General features: G+C 44.4%; 1 protein-coding gene across 1 annotated transcript in view; it reads left to right on the top strand.

The window, feature by feature from the left end:
* GEN1 (GEN1 Holliday junction 5' flap endonuclease) overlaps nt 1–20,506 on the top strand; it is a 172,255-nt gene that overhangs the window by 118,313 nt on the left and 33,436 nt on the right. Inside the window, exons 11-12 of the mRNA XM_069235973.1 lie at nt 10,531–10,661; nt 20,413–20,474. Of these exons, the coding sequence (XP_069092074.1) occupies nt 10,531–10,661; nt 20,413–20,474 (193 nt within the window). The remainder of the gene's footprint in view (nt 1–10,530; nt 10,662–20,412; nt 20,475–20,506) is intronic.

The raw sequence follows: 20,506 nt of genomic DNA on the forward strand, positions 1-20,506 counted from the left end.
TTTTCCATCTTTTGCTAGACCATGTATTTTTGCTGGCTTTTAACTTTTGTGTACTTTACCCCTGCTAGCCAGTCGTGAAGTGCCTGTGCTGCCCTTTAACCATGTTTAATTGGCTTGCTTCCGATTGGCACATTTAACTTGCCTGTATGTCCCTATTTTGTGGTGTAATAAAACAAAAAGTGCACCCTGGGTCTGAAAGGTAGATATGGACTCCAGCACCTATTGTGCTAGCCACAAAAGCGCAAACACAGCTTCAGACCTTCACCTAAAATAACTCTTTTTTTGACAAGTAAAAAGGGCCCTTTCTATTATAAGTAAGTCACCCCTATATGAACCTTGTAGCCCACAAGGCAGGGTTAATGGTATTATAAAAGTGAGACATGTAGAAAGTTACTGTTACCATATCCCTAAAGTTACAAGACCCAAAATGCTATTTTCACTGTATTGGACCTAGCTGTCCACAGTAGAAAACTGATACTAATACGGCATCTCAGAAATGGAACCAAGCTAAAAAAATAATTGAACAACTGTTTTCTATTTTAAACCCAATTCAGCTTTTACAGAGTTACCCTTTACCTTTCTGAACGGTCACCAGGCTAGTTAGTATTGGCTTCTTCTAGCTCTGTTTGTGCTCAGCTTTGAATAGGTGAGAAATGCCTTCCCAGAGCTAAAAATAGGCCGACCTAAATGGTCGGAGATAAGTCATCTGAACTCCACAGAATATGCATGGTGGGGGCTGTGGGCCTCCTCTTGAGAGCTTAGTGTCAAATCCTGCTTGGCAGGTCTGCTGAACCACAGGCACTTTGACCCCATTGGTTAGGGAGTGCCTAGGACACACCTTTTAGATCACTAACTCTGGCAGGGAGCCAGTCAGGCGGACCACCAAGGTCCACAGAAACAGTTACCTTGAAGGTAGAAGAAGTCTTCGGTGAGTTTCAGGCACATTTATCCCATTGCTGTAGGTTATTGAGTGGTCCTGATGGAATGGATTCAGGATGCTGAAGATGCACAAGGATTCTGTAGCTGTGATGCGTACGATGGCAGTTTCCCTGTGGCTACTCCTCGGTCCACAGCTGGGAGAGGGGGTCCTGGCTACAGAGGTTGATGTCCCTCGAAGTCCTCTTGGTCTTGGCAGAAGTCTAGTTGGCACTGGGCTACCAATCACCCTCGTTTCACAGTCACTGCAGAATCCTTCATTGGACAATCCCTCACCTTCTGGGCCACTAAGCTGCACTCCAACAACACTCCCAGGTTCAGTGAGCTCAGGTGCAACTTCGAGCATTGGATTCTGGTCTCTGGTGCTGCACAGTGACGAGAAGCAGTGGCTTTCAGAGTTGGCCTACCAACTCGCCCCAGGAGGATTCTTCAGCTGTTGTGGCCCAGTGCTACGAACAAGAGGTCAGCCAACTGACCCTTCGAGTCTCTTGGTTTGGCTGGGCTCCAGAGCCAACCTCTCCACAAGCAGGACACAGCAGGCACAGTTCCTTTTCTTTGCTAGTCACCAGGATCACCAGGTCCAGTCCACACCAATGCAGCCTCTCTTTGCCAGTTTCACAGTACCGCAGGGCAGTCCTTCTTCCCGAACGCTATCCTGCTCCTCTCCCAAGTATTTCCCCATTTGTTCTTCAAAGGGGACTTCACCTCTGAAGCTCACCTTTTGGGCCAACACCTGTTTGGCTTCCTAGCAGAGAGAGGTAGCTCGCTCTTCTGCACAGGCTTCTATTGTTTCCTTTCCTAGGAGTCGCTGGCACGTCTCCCGAGCAGGACTGATAGCTGTCTTGAGGACAGACCCGGTGCAGTAGCACAGGAGAGTTAAAGGCAAAAAAGTGGCAATTTTTACCAATTGCACATGTTACATTAATTTAGCCTTCATATTCAAGTTGAGCTTAATATATTGAGTTGTTTGATACCTTGGAGTATCAACTTTGGTCTCTATCATTCCAGAATAATTGTGTAATTCTCTACTCTCCAATTGGGTGACCAGCTCTTTCCACAGTAAAAACAATAGTTTTGCATTATTACTGTCAGAACATGTGCACTATGTGCTCTGCCTGTGAACTATTCTGCACCTTGCCTTGGTCTCTGTAGACCTGACTTAGAGGTGACTTATATATATTATAGTGGGAGGTTTTGGCTTTGCCGTTTCTTTGAATGGCAGAGTTGGCTAGCAGTTTCAAAATGCTCTTCCAGTCTGCAGTGGTGGACCAGGAGAATTTTTTTTACTTGGGTGATGTCTAGGGTAGCACAGCCAGTGCTGCAATCCCTGGAGTGATCCTCTAACTTACATGCCCTGGGTATCATATACTAGGGGCTTGCAAGGAAGTTTTCCTGCTCCAAGGCATGGCCACGCAAGATGGCCGACAGGATGCTTTTCTAGGAGGCTCCTCATCGGCCCCGGCTTGATCCTGCCTAATCCTGCCGTAAGCAGTATCATTCACAGAGCAGCGGCCCAAATAAGTATCCCCGGTGCACTCTTGCACCCTGGGGCCGAGTTTTGAGCCTTGAGCCATCGCCCCAGAGGCAGGGATAGCTGCCACACTCGGTGGGCTGTTGGTGGTACCCTGCCGGGTGTGCGGGGTTCACTGTGGCCTGCTGAGTTGAGGCTGCCAGTGTTTCCTGGGGCTCTACTGGGGGATTCCGAACAGGTGTGCCGTGATCGGGCCACTGGGTGGCGGTGGTCAGCTCCTCCCTTCCTGCTTGGGCCTATCTTCATGTGGAGCCACCAGAGGTGAGCAGACTGCGCTGCAGGGGCTCAGAGCTTGGGGGCCGGCCCGCACAACTGCAGCACTATCGGAGGCCTCCCAGTGTGATTTTTGCCCATATGGACTCGGCTGACGCGGTGGACTGACAAAGTTGCCAGGGAAGAGCAGACTGTGCTGTGGGGACTCTAAAGCTCTGCGGTCCACCTGGGTTGCTAATTTGGGGCCCACAGGTAGCTGAGACCTGAGAGACTGTGATGATCTAGCCCTCTCCCCATTCGGAATTGCGGCGCCCCATCTGTGGTGCTAGCGAAGGATCAGGACCACTAGTGAGTGCTGGCCCTGGGGGAATTTTTGTGGTGACAATGCGGGGAGCCATGAGTCATGTGGCTGGGGCTTGGCGTCCCTTAGCATTCCCCCCCTCCATCAGACTGTTGAAGGTGCAGCAGTCTGAGACGCTGCTGCTGCGGGTCAGTGCAGTGCGTTGGGGGACATTTAATGGACATTTGCCCTGTGGCTACCTTTTCCCCTTGTGGACGCTCCCACTGTTGTGGCGCCCCTGACTGCTGCGCACTTTTGCCTGGTTCCCGGTCTCATGCCTGAGCCCTTCGCGGGTAGTTGGGTGTAAGCTCTGGGCTGTGCCCGATTCTAGATGAGACGGTGACCTTTGGAGGAGTCATGTCATCTCGCTATATGCGGATGATGCGCTAATTTACATTTAGTCCTTTGGAAGGGGAATACCGGTTCTGATGAGGCTCTCAGCCAACTTTGGTGAGGTCTCCGGTCTAAAGGTTAATTTTCGAAAGACACAGTTATTCCCCCTTGGGAGGTTAGTGGGGACGCCGCTTGAACAACTTCCGTAACCTGGGAATTCACTAGAAGACAGAGTTTCTGATACCTGAGCACACAGGTTACACACACACAGATGGTGCTCACCAGTGACTAAACATGGACAGGGTGCTAGAGGGCCACGAGGGATCGATTGGGTTTAGGAATAAACTGCTCCTATCGGAGATGGGCAGGGCGGCGGTAACCACGCTGTTTCTACTTAGTTTAGAATTCACTTTTTCTGCTTGGGAAATAATTCTTCCACAAATTGAATAGTCTATTAATCTTGTTGGTCTGGGCCGGACGGTATAGCAGGGTGGCTCTGTCAGTTCTCAAGAGTGACGTAGAAGGTAGAGGTTTGGCTGTCCCAGACATACAGTTCTATTATTCCGCAACATGTCACAAGGTGGCTTGCAGAGCCTGATAATGGGGAGAAGATACTGTTATGTGACATGCTTGGGATGACACATTGGCAAACTTATTAATGCGGGGGGAGCTAGATTGTAGCTCTATGTCCCGTATTTGGTAAGGCACGCAGCTGCGATATGGAAAACGGTGGTCAAAAAGGTACTTTGCCGGGCTCCCTTTGACAGGAAACTGGGGCCGTAGGACCTAGTGCCGTTTAGGGCAATTGATGCAGATATGTGTATGGATCAGTGGAGGGTGGGGGACTGACAGATGGCAGGTGACCTATAGCCAGGTGAGGTTTTTCTTACCTTCCAGATGTGCAAGACGCTTTTAGCATAGGGCCCGGTCACTTCCTGCACTCCGCTAAACTGGAACGCATGGCGAGGTGTGGAGCGATTTCCCTGTGGCACCACAGCCTTCCGGGGTATTGGGTGGCCTGCTTCTTTGAGGGAGGAATAGCACCTGATTGCACTCTTTTATAAAGCACTTAAGGAGGATATACTGCAACTTGCCTATAAGGCTCTGTGAGCTTGGGAGACTGACCTGGGAGAACCCATCAGGGATGCAGATTGGGCATGTCGTTTTGAATTGGTGAGGACTGTGTCCTGCAATAACAGCTTTAAATTACATTACTATATTTTCACTACATGCACCGCACCTATGTGACCCCTTTTCAACTTAATAGGATGGATCCCACTAGAGCGGCGAGATGTGAGCAGTGTGGGGCAACGAGTGCCACCTTGCCTGGGCTGCCACTGTGATTCAGGGGTTCTGGAGAGAGGTAGTGCCCAGGATCGAGGCTGTCACCGGCATCATCATCCCCTTTGCCCCCTGCCTGTTGGGTATGGTGGCAAGACCAAAGGGGCAGAAGGTTCCATACATACTTTCTCAGCTTGTACTCCTTCTAGCTAAATGGTGAGTGGCCATTAGGTGGTTGGGATCCAGAGCACAGCAGACATCCTCCTGGGTCAGGGATTTGTTCTTGTTGGGAAGGGGGGGGGGGTGCAGAAGAGCATCACGTGTGCCTCTCTCATACTGATGAAGGGGCTGCAAAAGAGGTACTGACTTGGGGGGCTTCTCCTTGATAAATGTAATAGCAATGGGGATTCAGATTTGGGTTCTGGGTTGGAAGATGGGGTTTGACTTCTGTGTGATGTGTAATGCTATGTTTAGGCGATGTGACAGCCAAGTGTGGAGATTATTGACTTCCTTATATGACTAGCTTGGAGTCTTGGACTATGTTATATTCTGTTCCCAATTGTGTACTCTCCTGTTATGCATTTCTGTCATGTTTGCCAATGCTCATCATTGACAACTACTGTAATGCTTTAATGGGACATGTAGCACTTGTATTTGAGAATTTTGCACTGCTCGTTATGTTGCTTTTACGTGGAAAAATAATAAAACTTTTTTTTTTTTTTTTTAAAAAGCCTATTCCAATCTAGTATAAGTCAATGTGACATACATCTTAGGGTCACAGCACTGGGACGGAGTTCTGGTTAGCAGGCGTCCGTGCTCTCCGATTTGAAAAACCAGCAGCATCAGTCAAAAAATTGGGACTGGCCATGCAAAAGGAAGTGTTTCCTTACAATTAGGTATTTTGTTTGATGGAAGCGAGGCTTTTCTGCTGCGTGGAGGCGAAGCCTTGAGTGATTTGTTTAGGGAAAGGTATGAATTGTTTGAGGCACAAAAGAGGATGACTGAGGAAAGTAACTCATATTGGCTTTGTTTTCTTCTCAGAAAGGGAGATGTGTTGTGTCTTCAGGAATGGTGTATTATGAGACTTTACTCACGGTTAGAGTTATCGGTTTTGCTTGGGCTGCCTCATGGGACCATTTACATTTTTACCTCGTGGCATGTTGATCTTTGATGGGATCCTGGGTCATGAATTCCAAGTAGCCTGTTCTCAGTGAGTAGGATCCTGCCTCTGGGGGAACAAAACCTATTCCATTTCAAAACAACTTGCCTCCGAGACTCTTCTCAGCTGGCCCTGCCACTTACACCATCTCCCTGTAAAGATGGAGTTCACAAGTAAGTTAACATCTCTATTCAGTACAGCCCTGGACATCACTATTCCTCTCTTTGCTCCAGGACGACTCCCAATATCATATTAAAAACTTACATTCCAAAGGTTGCTTGGTTACTTTGATAATGAAGTTCTGGAATCCACCGTAACACATATTTCACCTTAACAAAAACAATGAACTACTAGATACTGTATTAACATAATTATCATAATTCAGAATAAAATCTCTAAAACGTGTAGGGAGTGTAACGGCACAACCAAAAAGTCCCTTATTACTTCCATCACCGTTGTCCTGTTTTGTAACACGTTCTGTTAGAGTCTCTGGATGGTACTGCTTCCGTAAGAGGCATGGATCTGGAAATTGAGGTATCAGAGGGATTCTCAAATTTACCACAAGCATCACTTCCACCGACATAAGTATCAATGGAAATTCCTACTATTCGTTAGACTCACACTTCCTGACTTGCGCCTCATTTTACGCTCAGCCATTCTTGCAGAATTACCAAATACTTCTAAAGGTTCGTAGACTCTGTTTCCATTTCCTCCTTATAGCAGTAAGTTTCTCTCTCTCAAATTCCCCCACATCCTTAAAACATTGCTTTACACCTTAAGGTCATAACATACCTCAAATACTTCTTGGACCTCACCAGTGTTCCTTCACCATATCAGATAACTTCTTCACTTTCTTAGACTCTGCTATCCAGCTCACATTGTCTTTAAAGAAAGGAAACCTACCACATGATAGTGAAAGGATTGTAACTAGTTACTGACGGACTCTTGCGATAAATCCAGATAATTTGCTTAACTTCAAAAGTCCAAATTTCTACAATTATCGCTGACAATAGGGGGAGGTGGTGATCTTCACTGTGTTTTTTTTTTTTTTTTTTAATTTGCCCCGGGATCCAGCATTTTTTATGGACACCGCCTTAGGCCATGAATTACAGGTAATATTTCAATACCAGAAGTTTGCCGTTTATATTGCCATTATACAATGGGTGGGCCCATATGTCAAAAATTACCTCCAGTAAATCACAGCCAGAATTTTTACATGGTTTGTTTCCCCCAAACCACCCCTCTCATCCCCAAAATGCCGCCCCCCCCCATCCCCAATATTCCATGGCTGCGCTCTGTGAGGCAAAGAATTGCCTATGGCATGCCACCACCAGCCTTTTGCCATAGGTGTCACTTTATGTCAAGTATTAGTTTCGGTATTTCAGGGTCTGCGTTTTTGCTTTGGTGTTCTCCCTTATGCCAAGAATTACCCCAGTGTTCCAACACCAGTATGTTCCCATAGGTGCCCGCATTCCAGGACTGTTCTCCAGTATGCAACTACCAGCATTTGTCCACACAGGGAACATGCCAAGAAATACTTCTAGTTAATTTTAAGGCCTGCGTTTTGCAGTTGGTACCCTTCCTTATAATACTTATGATCTCCACTATGCACGCGGCAGTATGTTACCTTGGGTGCTGCCATAAGCCCAGAATTATATAGTGCATGCAATGGCCAGCGGCAGGATGACAATCCTAAAACATGCAAACACACTCTTACTCACACTCTCCAACCCATACTCACTCCTCACATTCTTTCATTCGTCCCCTCACTCACTCCAATTCTCACTCTCACGCAGTCATTCTCACTCATACTCACTCCCATTAACTGTTGCTCACAATCTTACTCATACTCATTTATTCTCACTATCACTTACAAACACTTAAACACATTCACCCTTTCACATTAAGTGATTCTGAGCCCTGATGCAATTGCACCTGCTGCACCATTGATAGCTACACTCCTGGCTCACTTACAGCTCGGACAGTTCATTGCAGGAGCAGGGCAGGAATCTGGTGCTGGACATTGAAACTAGCAAGCCACGATTCCCAAAGAGGAGCCAGACAGAGCAGCAAGACCAGCTTCCTGGTAGGACTGGAAGCACAGCCTTATAAGAAGTTGGGGCATTGCTTGGGATCCTGTCTTTGCTGCACTGTGTGGCTCCTCAGTGGCCTCAAAGATGTACTAATATGCAGCTTGACAGACACATTTTTACATACTCTGCTGCTTGAGTCATGAGCAGGATGTCTGCTAAATTAAATGGATTGCTCCTGTGTGAGGGGATCGTAGTTGAACTACATCCCTCACATACACTGTCCAGACAGATACTCACCTACAGAATGTGTTTTTAAACAATGGGAAAAAACGGCCACAGCACACAGAGAGTAATGTCCAACAATGAAACCAGCAAAGATATTGCTGGTGTGGTACTGTAGGTTCGGAGAGGAATTGTGTTGGAATGAGTCTCAAATCCGGTTTGTAGATGTTGTCTTTATTTGTGGATGCTTAGAAAGCATTAAATCATCGTGGAGATACAGCCAACACGTGTTTCGTCACACAGGTGACTTTATCAAGGCTGGGGCCGTTGGTTTTAGAGTAGGTAAGTGGTGGTGTATGGTGACGAAGTATCTCTGTACTTAATGAATGGGGCTGAGTTGGATGGTACAGAACTGTAATTAGAATGGCTGCGCCAAGCAGCTACAGGTACGTAGGTAAGAGGCTTGTTTGGTAATGAAGATTGGGGAGGCCCTGATAAGCCTGAAAAGTAACCAGTAAGAAGCGAAGCGGTGAGCACTCCAGTATTCGTACGAGCGTGTATTCCCATTGTCGTTCTAGGGTACTCCTAGTACCCAATTGGTGCCTACCGGGCAGTAAGGCACCTGGCCGATTTGCACCGGACTTTACTCATATTCAATTTATCTAAACTATCTGTTTACTGCCTGGAAGTGCGGCGCCTCTCACCCTTACTGCCCTTATTTCTTTTCTCCTTGTTGTGTTTTTAAACAACACTGTAGCTGAATTGTGCCCCAGTCCCTCTTTTCCTCCAGTCATCAGTAGCCTGCAGATGGGGCCAAGCAGGCTTACCTGTGCACTGGCAGTGTACATGAAAACATGAAATTGTATCTTCATGAACACTGCTTAGTCATTAATAGCAGAGGCAAGAGGAAGTAGGTGGGCCCTCACAGGAGGCCACTGAATGTATTGCTCCTTTGACCACTCTGTTGAATCTTTCTACTTTGCCATTATAGCAGGATGATTCACAGAAGTAGTTTTATGTTCTGTGCTATTACATTTAAACATTTACCAAAATTATGTGCCCTAAACTAATTATTCCCTTTGGTATACTTTCTCTCTGGAAAAATACCCTACAAAAACTTTATAGCGGTATCCGTGTCAACTCTCTCTACTACATCTACGTGGCCATTTCGAAAAAGTAATCCATCAGTACTAAGATAAATAGTGACCTTTCATCTTATTCCAATACGGAGTACATTACATCTGTGTCCACTGTTTGCCATGCCTTATCGCGACACCTAATAGGGATTAAAGGTGGGTTCATCATGATCTGAGTCTTGTCAGAACTGGTACTGCCTATACACTACCTCAGTGACTGCTGTACATCATTATCCATCCAAAAAAAACGACAGTATAATTTACAAACCTCAGCATTACAAACTTACTTTCCAAATGTTGACTGGTTACTTCCATCATGAAGTTTTAGATTCCAACACAACCCTCCCTTCCCCTGCCCAGTGCTCTTGTTTAACCCCAGGACGAGCACTTACATGCACACTAAATTCACCTTCGTGGCACCACCCAGCTTCACAGCTTTCGGTATTAACATCCAAAAAGTAGCTGTCCACAAAAGCAAGCACTTTTAACTGGCAGTTTTAATAAGCACTCCTAAACATGATCACACCGCCTGCATGTGCAGTACCAGATGCGTATCACTTTAGTCTTTAAAGGCTTCTGCCCTTCTCATTATCACCACAAGATGGCACAAGATTCCCATGTCTTGGTTTTACAGTTCAGTCTAAGTCTAATAAAACGGTGTCCACAAATGATTTCTTACCGGTAATGGTGTCCGCTGGTCTGCAAGTCATGAGTTTGAAGCCCCGCTCGTGTTTTAATCCTTCAAATAGCACTTAATTGGTACTGTTATTTATTGCTCTTACAGGCAGCAGGCGGGCGAGGAGAAGCGCTCTGTGTGACTATGTATGCGAGACCAAGACTATCCGCCTTTAGAGCACCTTCGTGCCGAGGCAGTACAGCGCATTTCGTTGACTGCACCACTCATCTTACCACCACCAATCTTACCACCACCACTCATCTTACCACATAGGTTATTGTTTGCTCCTCTGCCACTTGGCTGTTACCTTTGATGCAGTTTTAAACGAATTTGTGGACATTGTTTGAAATTTTAAATTGGTGGATTTTAATGTTTGCATTTATTGATTTAAAAAGTTGCTGTTCCTTATTTATATTTATATAAGTTGACAAGGTTATATAGTGCCTAGTAACTTCGGCTTTGGGCACTTTAGTGTCTTACACACGAAGATAACACGCCAAAAGTCCTTAATGTACAGGACAAAGAACGATAATTGTAATGGGTGAACGAAACAAACAAATGAATGCCCAGGCGTTGATAACTGTTTCCTGGCTTACCTCTCAAGAAGTCACTGTCTTTGAGTATCTTACTTTGATTTTTTTTTTTTTTTTTTTTTTTTTACCCCCAACAGAACTTTGCTTACAATAGGATGGAGTGGCCGAAGCACTATTCCTGCGAGAAGGTGTTCGTGCTGATGACGTACTACGACATGGCGGAGCGCGCTGCGGGCAGAGTGGATCCGAGGCAGCTGCAGGCGACACGGTAAATACACGACCTTAGCTCGGGAACTTCACGAGAGTTGTTTGAAGCTCCCCAGTGTCGCTTCACACCCGTGTACCACACTCTGAGGCCTGTTGGCCGCAGGTAGGGTTTACCACAGCCAGAGTTACCACCTGGCCTTTTTTTCGCGGCCTGGCCTGTATGTTTTAAGTCTAGGCTGGTAAAAATATTTGGAAAAGCAGTGAAATTCGGTATTTCTTTCTCATTGAAACATAAACCTAAAACAGTAAATAGTAAAGAAATAGAGTTAAAAAGTATTTAAGAGCTAGCTAAATCGTTTAAGAATGATAATTACAACAAACTGAGGGATAATTGTCATGCTGCAAAAGAATCATGACAACTTGTCACAAACTCCAGTACGCTTACCAGGTATTGCCTTTTCCAGAAGATAAAAAATTGAACCAATGCAATGGCAACCCTCGCCACACGCTGTTTGTTTTTAATCTATTCAAACCCGGAATTCTGGCATTGATGCACTACAGTCATGTAGTGAGTGGCTTTATTCGCTGCCCGAAAGATTTCATGACTCCCCAACTGTTATTCTTGAATTACGAACGCAGTAATGCAGGAGCAGTGAAGGACCAAGGTCCATCGTGGCGCCAGAGGCGGCTCCTCCATTAGGGTGGAGGAGCGTCTCCCCCCACCCACCTCTGCCAGCAGCAGAAGCTGCAAATCTTTCAGAATGAAAGGATAGTAAACTATGATTATTATTCTTTTGTTATGAAAGGGGCGGGGCCATGGGGGTGACTAGCAGTCCCTCTCAAAGCGCCTGTGTGTTTGGCCGTCTTGGGCCGGCCAAACACACATGCACAGTAGGCTCTCTCCAGCCCAGAAACACAGTTGCTGGGTTGGAGAAAGCCTGCAGTCAGCCTGGGGCCAACCAATCCTGACGCTGCTCTGAGCAGTGTCAGGATTGACCGTAGGGTAGGCTGGGAGCCTGTCCCTGTAGCGACGATGGAGAGGAGAGCGGCGTGGGTCGGTGGATCACGTACGTTTACTTAAAAAAAATAAAAATTAAATGTACTCCCCACCCCTCACACCACACCCGCCCCTTTTTAGTGCTGCGAGCCGCGACTGGGACGGACCTGGTATAGTTGTGTTACTACTTTAAGTGAAAGGTCTTTCCTTTCCTCTGAACAGTATTCCAGTATTCGTCTTCAAGGCTTTTTGTTTGAAACTTAAATACTGCAGGTTTATATGGTACATGCTGACTGTTGTGGCTTACTTAAATTGTTTTTTTTAGTAGATTGCATCTCTCTGGCCAAGCACTGCAATTATGACATAGCAAGCAAACTATTAATCTTTCTAGACAGCTGGTACTGATACATCTGTTGAGTATTATTAATATTTAAATAGTACTTCTTAGGTCAAGCCTACCAGACAGTGCAAGCTGCATGGTTGCAAAACGCCTATTGTGTGCTTACCAAGAACTTTCGGAAGCTTACAGTCATGGCCGATTGCTTACCCTTGGTTGGCTTGCTGGTCCCTTCTGTTTGATTGCTTCTTATATAATGGCTTTCCTTGTCCCGTCTTGCCCATCTCCTATTTGTACCATTTGTCTGATTGGCTGGTTCCTGTCTTTCCACTTCTCACTCTCATGGAATTACTTTTTTCTTTTAGCTTAAACACTCCATGAGAATGCATGTGCTTTTCAGCTCATTTTGTCGTCTGCTTTTTCCCCCCACCAATTACCAACCCCCGCACATGTTGCTGTCTCCCTTGTGCTTGCTGCAAGCTCTCTCTCATGCTTCTCCCACATGCCATCGTTCCTCCCCAAAGTTCATGTTGCTTTTACTCTTGCATGCTTCACCTCCTGCTTTCATGTTGCTGTCCTTTATGTGCTGCTGTCTTTTACCCCTTGCCATTTACCGTTCTTACCCTCCCCCGCCTCTGTTGCCCCACATAAAACATATTTTATTGTTTAGTCCTTTTCATTAGGGGGGAATAAGTGGGAGGACCAGGCAGCAAATAGCTGCCAGCCAGCTCCTGCTTCCCCTCTCCCCCACGCACCTTTAAAAAGGCGCTTTCATGCTATGTATTTATAATCAGTAAATCTCAGGTCAGTAAATTAAAAAAAAAAAAAAAACAGTTGTTTCTGCCTCATAACATAGTCACTCATGCATCTTAAAGACCAAACAGGTCAACATGCACTTGTATGCCTTTCAAATGAAGTGACCACATCATGGTGCGTTTTTGTGACCATGATGCTCGGCATTTGCAGATGCTCTACAGCATTGCTAAAAGGGGTTGGCTACAGCATCGCCAGAAGGGGTTGGCAAAAGCGAGACCCTTTGGCTTTGCCAGTGCTTGTTTCATGCATAGTTGTAACAACCCTCAAGCTATTTACTGAGCAAAAAAACGACAGTTTATCTAGAAAGTAGTCTTTGCAGCTGTTTCTAGCATCTTCGACATCTAAAATGTTATCAATACTTTGGATTTTCAGTCCAAAATACAAGATCTTTGAATTCTGTGAGTGCCACACTTGCATTCCCATTAGAGCAGTATTTTCGGAAGGTTGTTATTTAGTGATGTTTTATTGTAATTGTAATAGTATTTATATATCCCTGACAAGGCGTCAAAGCGCTTTTTGACGAGTAGCACTTTACTCCGGAACCCAAAAGGAATTAGTAGTTGATTAGTATAGGGAAATATGAGTACAGTAGAAGTATAATTATGAATTAATTTGAGCAGAGGATGTGTGAGTTTGTTAGTTGGATTGATTAGAGTAGTGGAGGGATAGAGGAGGGAAGAATCCAGAAGTGTTACTTGGGAGTTTATAGTAATAGGTTGAGGCTTTGGATGAGTAAAGGAGAGATGGAGGAGGGAAGAGTCTGTGGAATGGGTTAGGGAGATCATAGTAGCAGGAAGTGTTTTGGATGAGTCAAAGGTGGGATAAATGAGGGAGAATTTAGTAGGGTTGTTTGGGAGATCATGGTAGTAAACTGAATTTTGGGGTGAGCTAGATGTGGCAGAGGAGGGAAGAGCGTAGGCAGGGTTATTTTGGAGATGAAAATTAGTAGAATGGGTTTGAGATGAGTCAGAGTGGGGATGGAGGATAGATTGATGGAGACAAGGTGATTGGGAGACAGAGGAAAGCTTACAAGAAAATACATTTATATATTTTTTTATTATTTATGTATTTTATATACATACATACATTTTTTATTAATATTTTTATTTATTATTAATAGATATATGTTAATTTTAATTATGTATAAATTGCATTTTATTTATAGATTTTCCTTATTTTTATTTAATTTTTCTCTAGTACAGTAGGACTAGAGTAATAAATAGATATGTAAATACACAGTAAGGGAATATATGTGCAAGGAATATAATAATGGGTATAATAATATGAGAAGAAAAGTAGTATTGTATAAACACAGATTTTCAAGATTTGTAATATTTGAAGTTAATTAATAAGTGTACTTTTCTAACATTTATTTATCTTTCCTCAATTTTTGAACAGGGAAATGCTTATGATAATAAAACATTTGTTTAGGGTGATATAAAAACGAAAGCAGGGATTCATAAGTATCTAATACAACAACTTATCTAGGAGCTATGCAATGACCTATGAACAAAGAATAATATACGCATATATATGTATACACACACACATATATATATACACATACGCATGCGCGCGCACACACAGGCACATATATATATAAAACCGTGAGCAAATATACATTTCTTAAACAGGCTTAAACCCGTCGCTGCCAGGCCTTTCCCCCCTCAGGTGGCAGGCCTTTTTTTGGCTAGTTGGGGCAGTTCTTACTTAGGCCCTCATAACTTTTTTGTCCACATAAGCTACCCACGCCAAATTTGTGTCCTTTTTTCCAACATCCTAGGGATTCTAGAGGTACCCAGAGTTTGTGGGTTCTCCTGGAGGTTACCAAAGAATTAGCCAAAATACAGCAAAAATGGGAAAAAAGGGCTGCAGAAGAAGGCTTGTGGTTTTGTCCCTGAAAATGGCATCAACAAAGGGTTTGCGGTTCTAAAATCACCATCTTCTCTGCTTTCAGGAACAGGCAGATTTGAATCTCAAAACCCAATTTTTCAACACAATTTTGACATTTTACTGGGACATACCCCATTTTCACTATTTTTGTGCTTTTAGCCTCCTTCCAAATGGGTGTGAAATCAGTGCTGGATCCTGGACAGCTAAACATTTCTGAAAAGCAGACAAAATTCTGAATTCAGCAAGGGGTCATTTGTGTAGATCCTACAAGGTTTACCTACAGAAAACAACAGCTGAAATAAAAAATAAATATTGAAATTGAGCTGAAAAAAACAGCAATTTTTCCTTCACATTTTACTCTGTAACTTTTTCCTGCGACGTCAGATTTTCAAAAGCAATATACCGTTACGTCTGCTGGACTCTTCTGGTTGTATGAATATATAGGGCTTGTAGGTTCATCAAGAACTCTAGGTACCCAGAGCCAATAAAGGAGCTGCACCTTCCAATGGGTTTTCATTGTATACAGAGTATACTGCAATTCATTTGGTGAAATATAAAGAGTGAAAAATAGGTATCATGGAAACCTTTCTATTTCCAAAAGGGGCACAAGAAAAGGTGTTGAGAAGCAGTGGTTATTTGCACATCTCTGAATTCTGGGATCCCTGTGCTAGCATGGGAATTACAGGGCATTTCTCAAATAGACGCACAGTCTTACATTTGGGAGGACAAAATGTAGAGAAAGACAAGGGGCAATAACACTTGTTCTGCTATTTATTCTGTGTTCCCCCAAGTCTCCCGATAAAAATGGTACCTCACTTGTGTGGGTAGGCCTAATGCTCGCGACAGGAAACGCAACTTGGACACATCACAGTTTTACATTGAAATCTGGCGTGTTTTTTGGAAAGTTGCCTAGCTGTGGATTTTGACCTCTAACTCAGCCGGCACCTAGTGTAACCTAGCAAACCTATTCATTTTTGAAAACTAGACACCTAGGGGTGACTTCTGGGGCTCTCACCAGGTTCTGTTACCCAGAATCTTTAGCAAACCTTTGCAGGGCAATGTGGGTAAGAAAATGGTGTGCGGTGCATGTGAAACACACCACCCTGGACTCACCCAGATGTTTAGTTTTCAGATTTGTCTAAAAGTGCAGTCCTCACCATTCCAAGTTAGACAACTCTCATGGCCCGAATGTAAAACCAAAACCTAAAAAAATCAAATGTTGTCTTCTTTGCCATTGGGATAAGATCTTTTAGTGTGCGGGGGGGAGGGTTGAAAGACTGTTACCCCCTTCACTTGGGATGGGGGCATAGCCATGCCCATCCTGGTTGGTAGCCACCACACCACTATTTTTTTTAAAATTCCCTGGCATTTAGTAGGCTTTTAGGGGAACGCTAGTGCTTCCCCCGAGGGCCCATACTAGGACGTAAAGGTTACGTCCTGGGCAACCGAGCGATGGTGCACCCAAGGGGTTAAAGAGTATGTGCATAATTTATTATTATGACATAGAAATGATACATATTTCCTAAAGAACTTTACATAAGTAGAATATAACAGATTATAAATATCTATCAACACAGGCATATGCAGTCCATTGCTGTTTGGACATGGTCGCTATGAAGGAAAGAGCCAACTCTTCAGTAGCCTTCTGAAGGCAAGATATCCCTCTTATATTTGGAAGTAATGAATTCCATAGTTTGGCTGCTTGGACGGCGAAGGATGCACCACCTATTGTCTTTTTCTTGTACAGTGGTGTTCTAAGGAGGAGTGCCAATCTTGAGCAGAGGTTTCTTTTTTGAATGTATTTGGTTATTTTGTTTCTGATAAAAAGTGGTCCAGTTCGATGTATAGCTTTGTGGGTGATACAAAGCAGCTTAAAGGTGGATCTTCTGGCAACGGGTAACCAGTGTAGTGCTCTCAAGGCAGGGGAGGCGTGAGCTTGTTTCTTTACATGTAATAGTAGCCTGGCAGTGGAGTTCTGAATACGTTGTAGTTTTCTCATTATAGATAGAGATGATCCATGGTAGAGGCCATTGGCATAATCCAGTTTAGATAATACAAGAGAGATAGTAGCTTGTACCTTGTGTGGAAATCCGAGGTGGGGGAAGATGCGTCGCAGCATCTTCAAGTTGATGAAGCTTGATCGTGCTAATTTGTCCCCTTGGGAATTCATTGTTAACTTGGCATCATGGTAATTCCAAGGCTTTTAACTTCCTTGGATATTAGAGGAGGTGGCCCGGTATCGTCAGGGCAGGCACACAGTGGGTCATAATTTTTCCAGTCACCACATGTGAGTGTTTCCGTTTTGGAGGCCTTTAGTTTGAGATGGCTCCAAGTCATCAACTGATCAACGGCTCTGAGGCAACTGAAGATTTGTGAGTTTTCAATGTCTTTGGGGCATTCCAATGTAAGTAATATTTGTGTGTCATCTGCATAGTTGTAGCATGTGAGTTGAAAATCATTGATCAATTCTGGTAATGACATCATGTAGATGTTGAAAAGCAAAGGTGAGATGATTGATCCGTGGGAGACTCTAGCTTCTGTGAGGTAGGGTTTGGGCGAGAAGGGGGTAGAATTGATAATATTAGTTGCACACTAGATAGCTGCAGAAGTATACTTTGGGTAAGTTAAATATATGCAAATTTTGTCAGAGGATAAAAATAATCCTTCATTGTCGTTTTGTGAATCTGAGCTCCTATGCGTCCAAAAATTTTAAATGTATTTGCTTGCCTTTTATAATATAATTCACTGTTGAGCATGAGCAGGTAGAAAACTGAAACTGCTTGCATAGTGAGAGACATCTGACCATCTTCTTTAAGTTTCTAATTGTCAATGCTGATGCACAATACTGAATGGCTCTGGGACCCGTCTATGAGTGACCTGCTATTGGTTCTCTGACCTAAATACTCTAGCCTTTGAGGTTCCGTTTCAACATCTGGACAACCAGTCTGCTGTTCCAGCAAGAGTAACTAGTGCTTTCCATTTCACTCTTCTTTAAGCTTTGATGGCTAGTTGCTGACATTTTAAATTATTGTCATTTGAGGCTTTATGGTGACAACTTGGATTTTCTACAAGCTGCCAGGAGGAGATCTGAAAAGAAGCGATACAAGTCTAAGTGGCTGAGATGTGGCACTAGTACTTGACATGTAGGGCAACTTTCACTTATAGCTTCGTTTCACATCTGCTCATGTCTGGCATGCAAAGGGAATCATTCTTGGCATTTTTAAGTAAAAAAATAAAAATAAACAGGAGGAGGGTCTGTACAAATTTGCTTGATGAAAGTTTTTCTTCTAAAACCTTAGTTTGACATTTCTTTCAGTGTTAGGTGAATCAGATATTTTGTGTGAAGGCATCACCCTGTATAGGATATCAACTGCATGGTTTAAGTGTTTGCATCAAGCAATTTTACCATTAATGTCACACTACTACTTGACCCGTTGCTTTGTTTGGTCTGGTTACCTCAGTGTGCTGAGTGAAGCAGTTACAGGCTCCATTTTGTCCTCTACTCTTGTTGATTGACACGAGGTGTTCTCCTCTGCTCATCATTCATTTTCCTGAAGCAGTTGTTAGAATTCATTTCTGGTGATGAGATGTTACTCCTTGCATTTTTCCTGTGTCTGGCTCCAAATGCGGAGAATAGCTTGCATTGTTTGGATGTGAAGAGAAGCCCATAGGTTTTTGCTCAGACAGAAACAAATGTCTGTTCATCTATCTGGCTTTTCTTTATTCATGGAGGATCTATTCTTGGGAAGCTGACCTTTGAGGCTTCAGTTGTAGGTACTCCTGCAGTCCTCCTGTATTTCAGAATTTTGTAAAGTTGTTAGTCTTCCTTTTCAAAGGTGTGTCTACATGCATGCCTTTAGAGCCAAAACAGCATTTGTCACTGTCAGACACCTCACATGCCAGTGGATTTCATCTGCAAAGTATCCACATAGTCTACTACATGTATGCTGTAAACACTAAGATTTGGATGTTGGCTGTTAGGCTGTCATCCAGGTCAAACAAGCTCAAATCAAATCAATCAATCAGTGTTCTTGTAAAGCACAGATAATCACCCCTCAGGGTTTCAGGGTGCTAGGGGGTAGTGGGAGTTCGGTGAGAGTGCCAGATCTTAAGGTTCTTCTTGAATTGATGTAGTGAGTTTGATTGCCTGAAGTGTAGCGGAAGAGCGTTCCAAATCTTTGTGGTGAGGTAAGAGAAGGATCTTCCTCCGGCTGAGTTCTTGCGTATCCTTGGGGTTGTGGCCAGGGCCAGTTGAGTGGAGCAGGGGAAGGTCAGGCGGTGGATGAGGTATGCAAGTCTGATGTTGTGCAGGGTCTTGTAGGTGTCTGTGAGGAGCTTGAAGATGATTCTTTTGTTGATCGGGAGCCAGTGAAGGTATCTCAGGTGACTGGAGATGTGGCTGCAATGGGGGATGTACAGGATGAGTCTGGTCGAGGCGTTCTGGATTCTCTGTAGTTTCTTTTGGAGTGTTAGGGTGGTGCCGGCATAGAGTGGGTTGCCGTAGTGTAACTTGCTGCTCATGAGCACCTTATTGACTATTTGCCTGGACTCGATCGGGATCCATTTGAAGATCTTTCGGACCAGTCGGATTGTGTGGAATCTTGAGGATGAGACAGCATTGACTTGGTGGTTCCATTGAGAGCAAGGAGTCTTGGATGATGCCGAGGTTGCATGCATGGTTGATGGGGGAGGGGGTTTGGTTCCTGCATTGAGGGCCACCAGCAGTCAGCCCAGGCATAGGGGGTGCAACCTGGATGAGGACCTCAGTTTTGTCTGAGTTGAGTTTCAGGCAACTGTCCTTCATCCAGGCTGTGACTGCCTTCATTCCGTTGTGGAAGTTGCTTTTTACAGTTGTAGGCTCATTGGTGAGGGAGAGAATCAGCTGGGTGTCGCTGGCGTAGGAGACAATGTTGAGTCTGTGGTTTCTGACGGTGTTAGCGAGCTGGCCATGTAGATGTTGAAGATGGTGGGGCTCAGAAAGGATTCCTGAGGCACTCTGTAGCTGATTTCAGTCGGTTTCGAGGAGAACAGTGGGAGCTTGACTTTCTGGGTTTGGCTGGTGAGGAAGGAGCGGATCCACTCTAGGGCTTTGCTGCGGATGCCAGCGTCGTGGAGTCTAGTGCAGAGGGTGTCGAAGGTGGTGGAGAGGTCCAGGAGGATGAGGGTTGCCGTTTCACCTTGGTCGAGGAGAGTATGGATGTCGTCTGTTGCTGCGAAGAATGCAGTCTTGGTGCTATGGTTGTTTCTGAAACATGATTGGGAGGGGTCAAGGGAGTGGTTGGTTTTGATGAATTTGGTGAGTTGGGCGTTGATGGCCTTTTCAATGACCTTAACTGGGAAAGGGAGTAGAGAGATGGGTCTGTAGGTCTTGGGGTCTGTTGGGTCAGCAGAGGGTTTCTTCAGCAGTTGGTTGATTTCTGCGTGCTTCCAGTCTTCTGGGACGGTGGCAGTCTTGATGGAGCAGTTAATGGTGCTGCATAGTTTGGGGGCGATGGTGGCGCCAGCTCAGTTGAAGATGTAGTTGGGGCATGGGTCTGAGTGGGCCCTGGAGTGAATGGTTCATGACCTTTTTCGGAAGTAATTAAAGCCATATTGACATCAATTTATAAAAAGTTATTCCTAGGTTTTGATTGCAATATACTTGAACAAAGCTTGTACTTGCACACATTCACCCCATATCAAAGAAGACATGTTGCAATGTTTTAGTGTTTGGAAGCCTTTAAAGGCATTTCTTTAAAGAATTAAGCTAATATGTATTTTTTGTTATAGCATTGTGAAGATGCGAGTAAGAAATGGCATACCATGTTTTGAAATACAGTGGGAAACGCCAGGTATGTAATTTTGTATTCTGTACATCTGGTTT

This window comes from Pleurodeles waltl, chromosome 5, assembly GCF_031143425.1.
Source record: "Pleurodeles waltl isolate 20211129_DDA chromosome 5, aPleWal1.hap1.20221129, whole genome shotgun sequence".
Classification (NCBI taxonomy): domain Eukaryota; kingdom Metazoa; phylum Chordata; class Amphibia; order Caudata; family Salamandridae; genus Pleurodeles; species Pleurodeles waltl.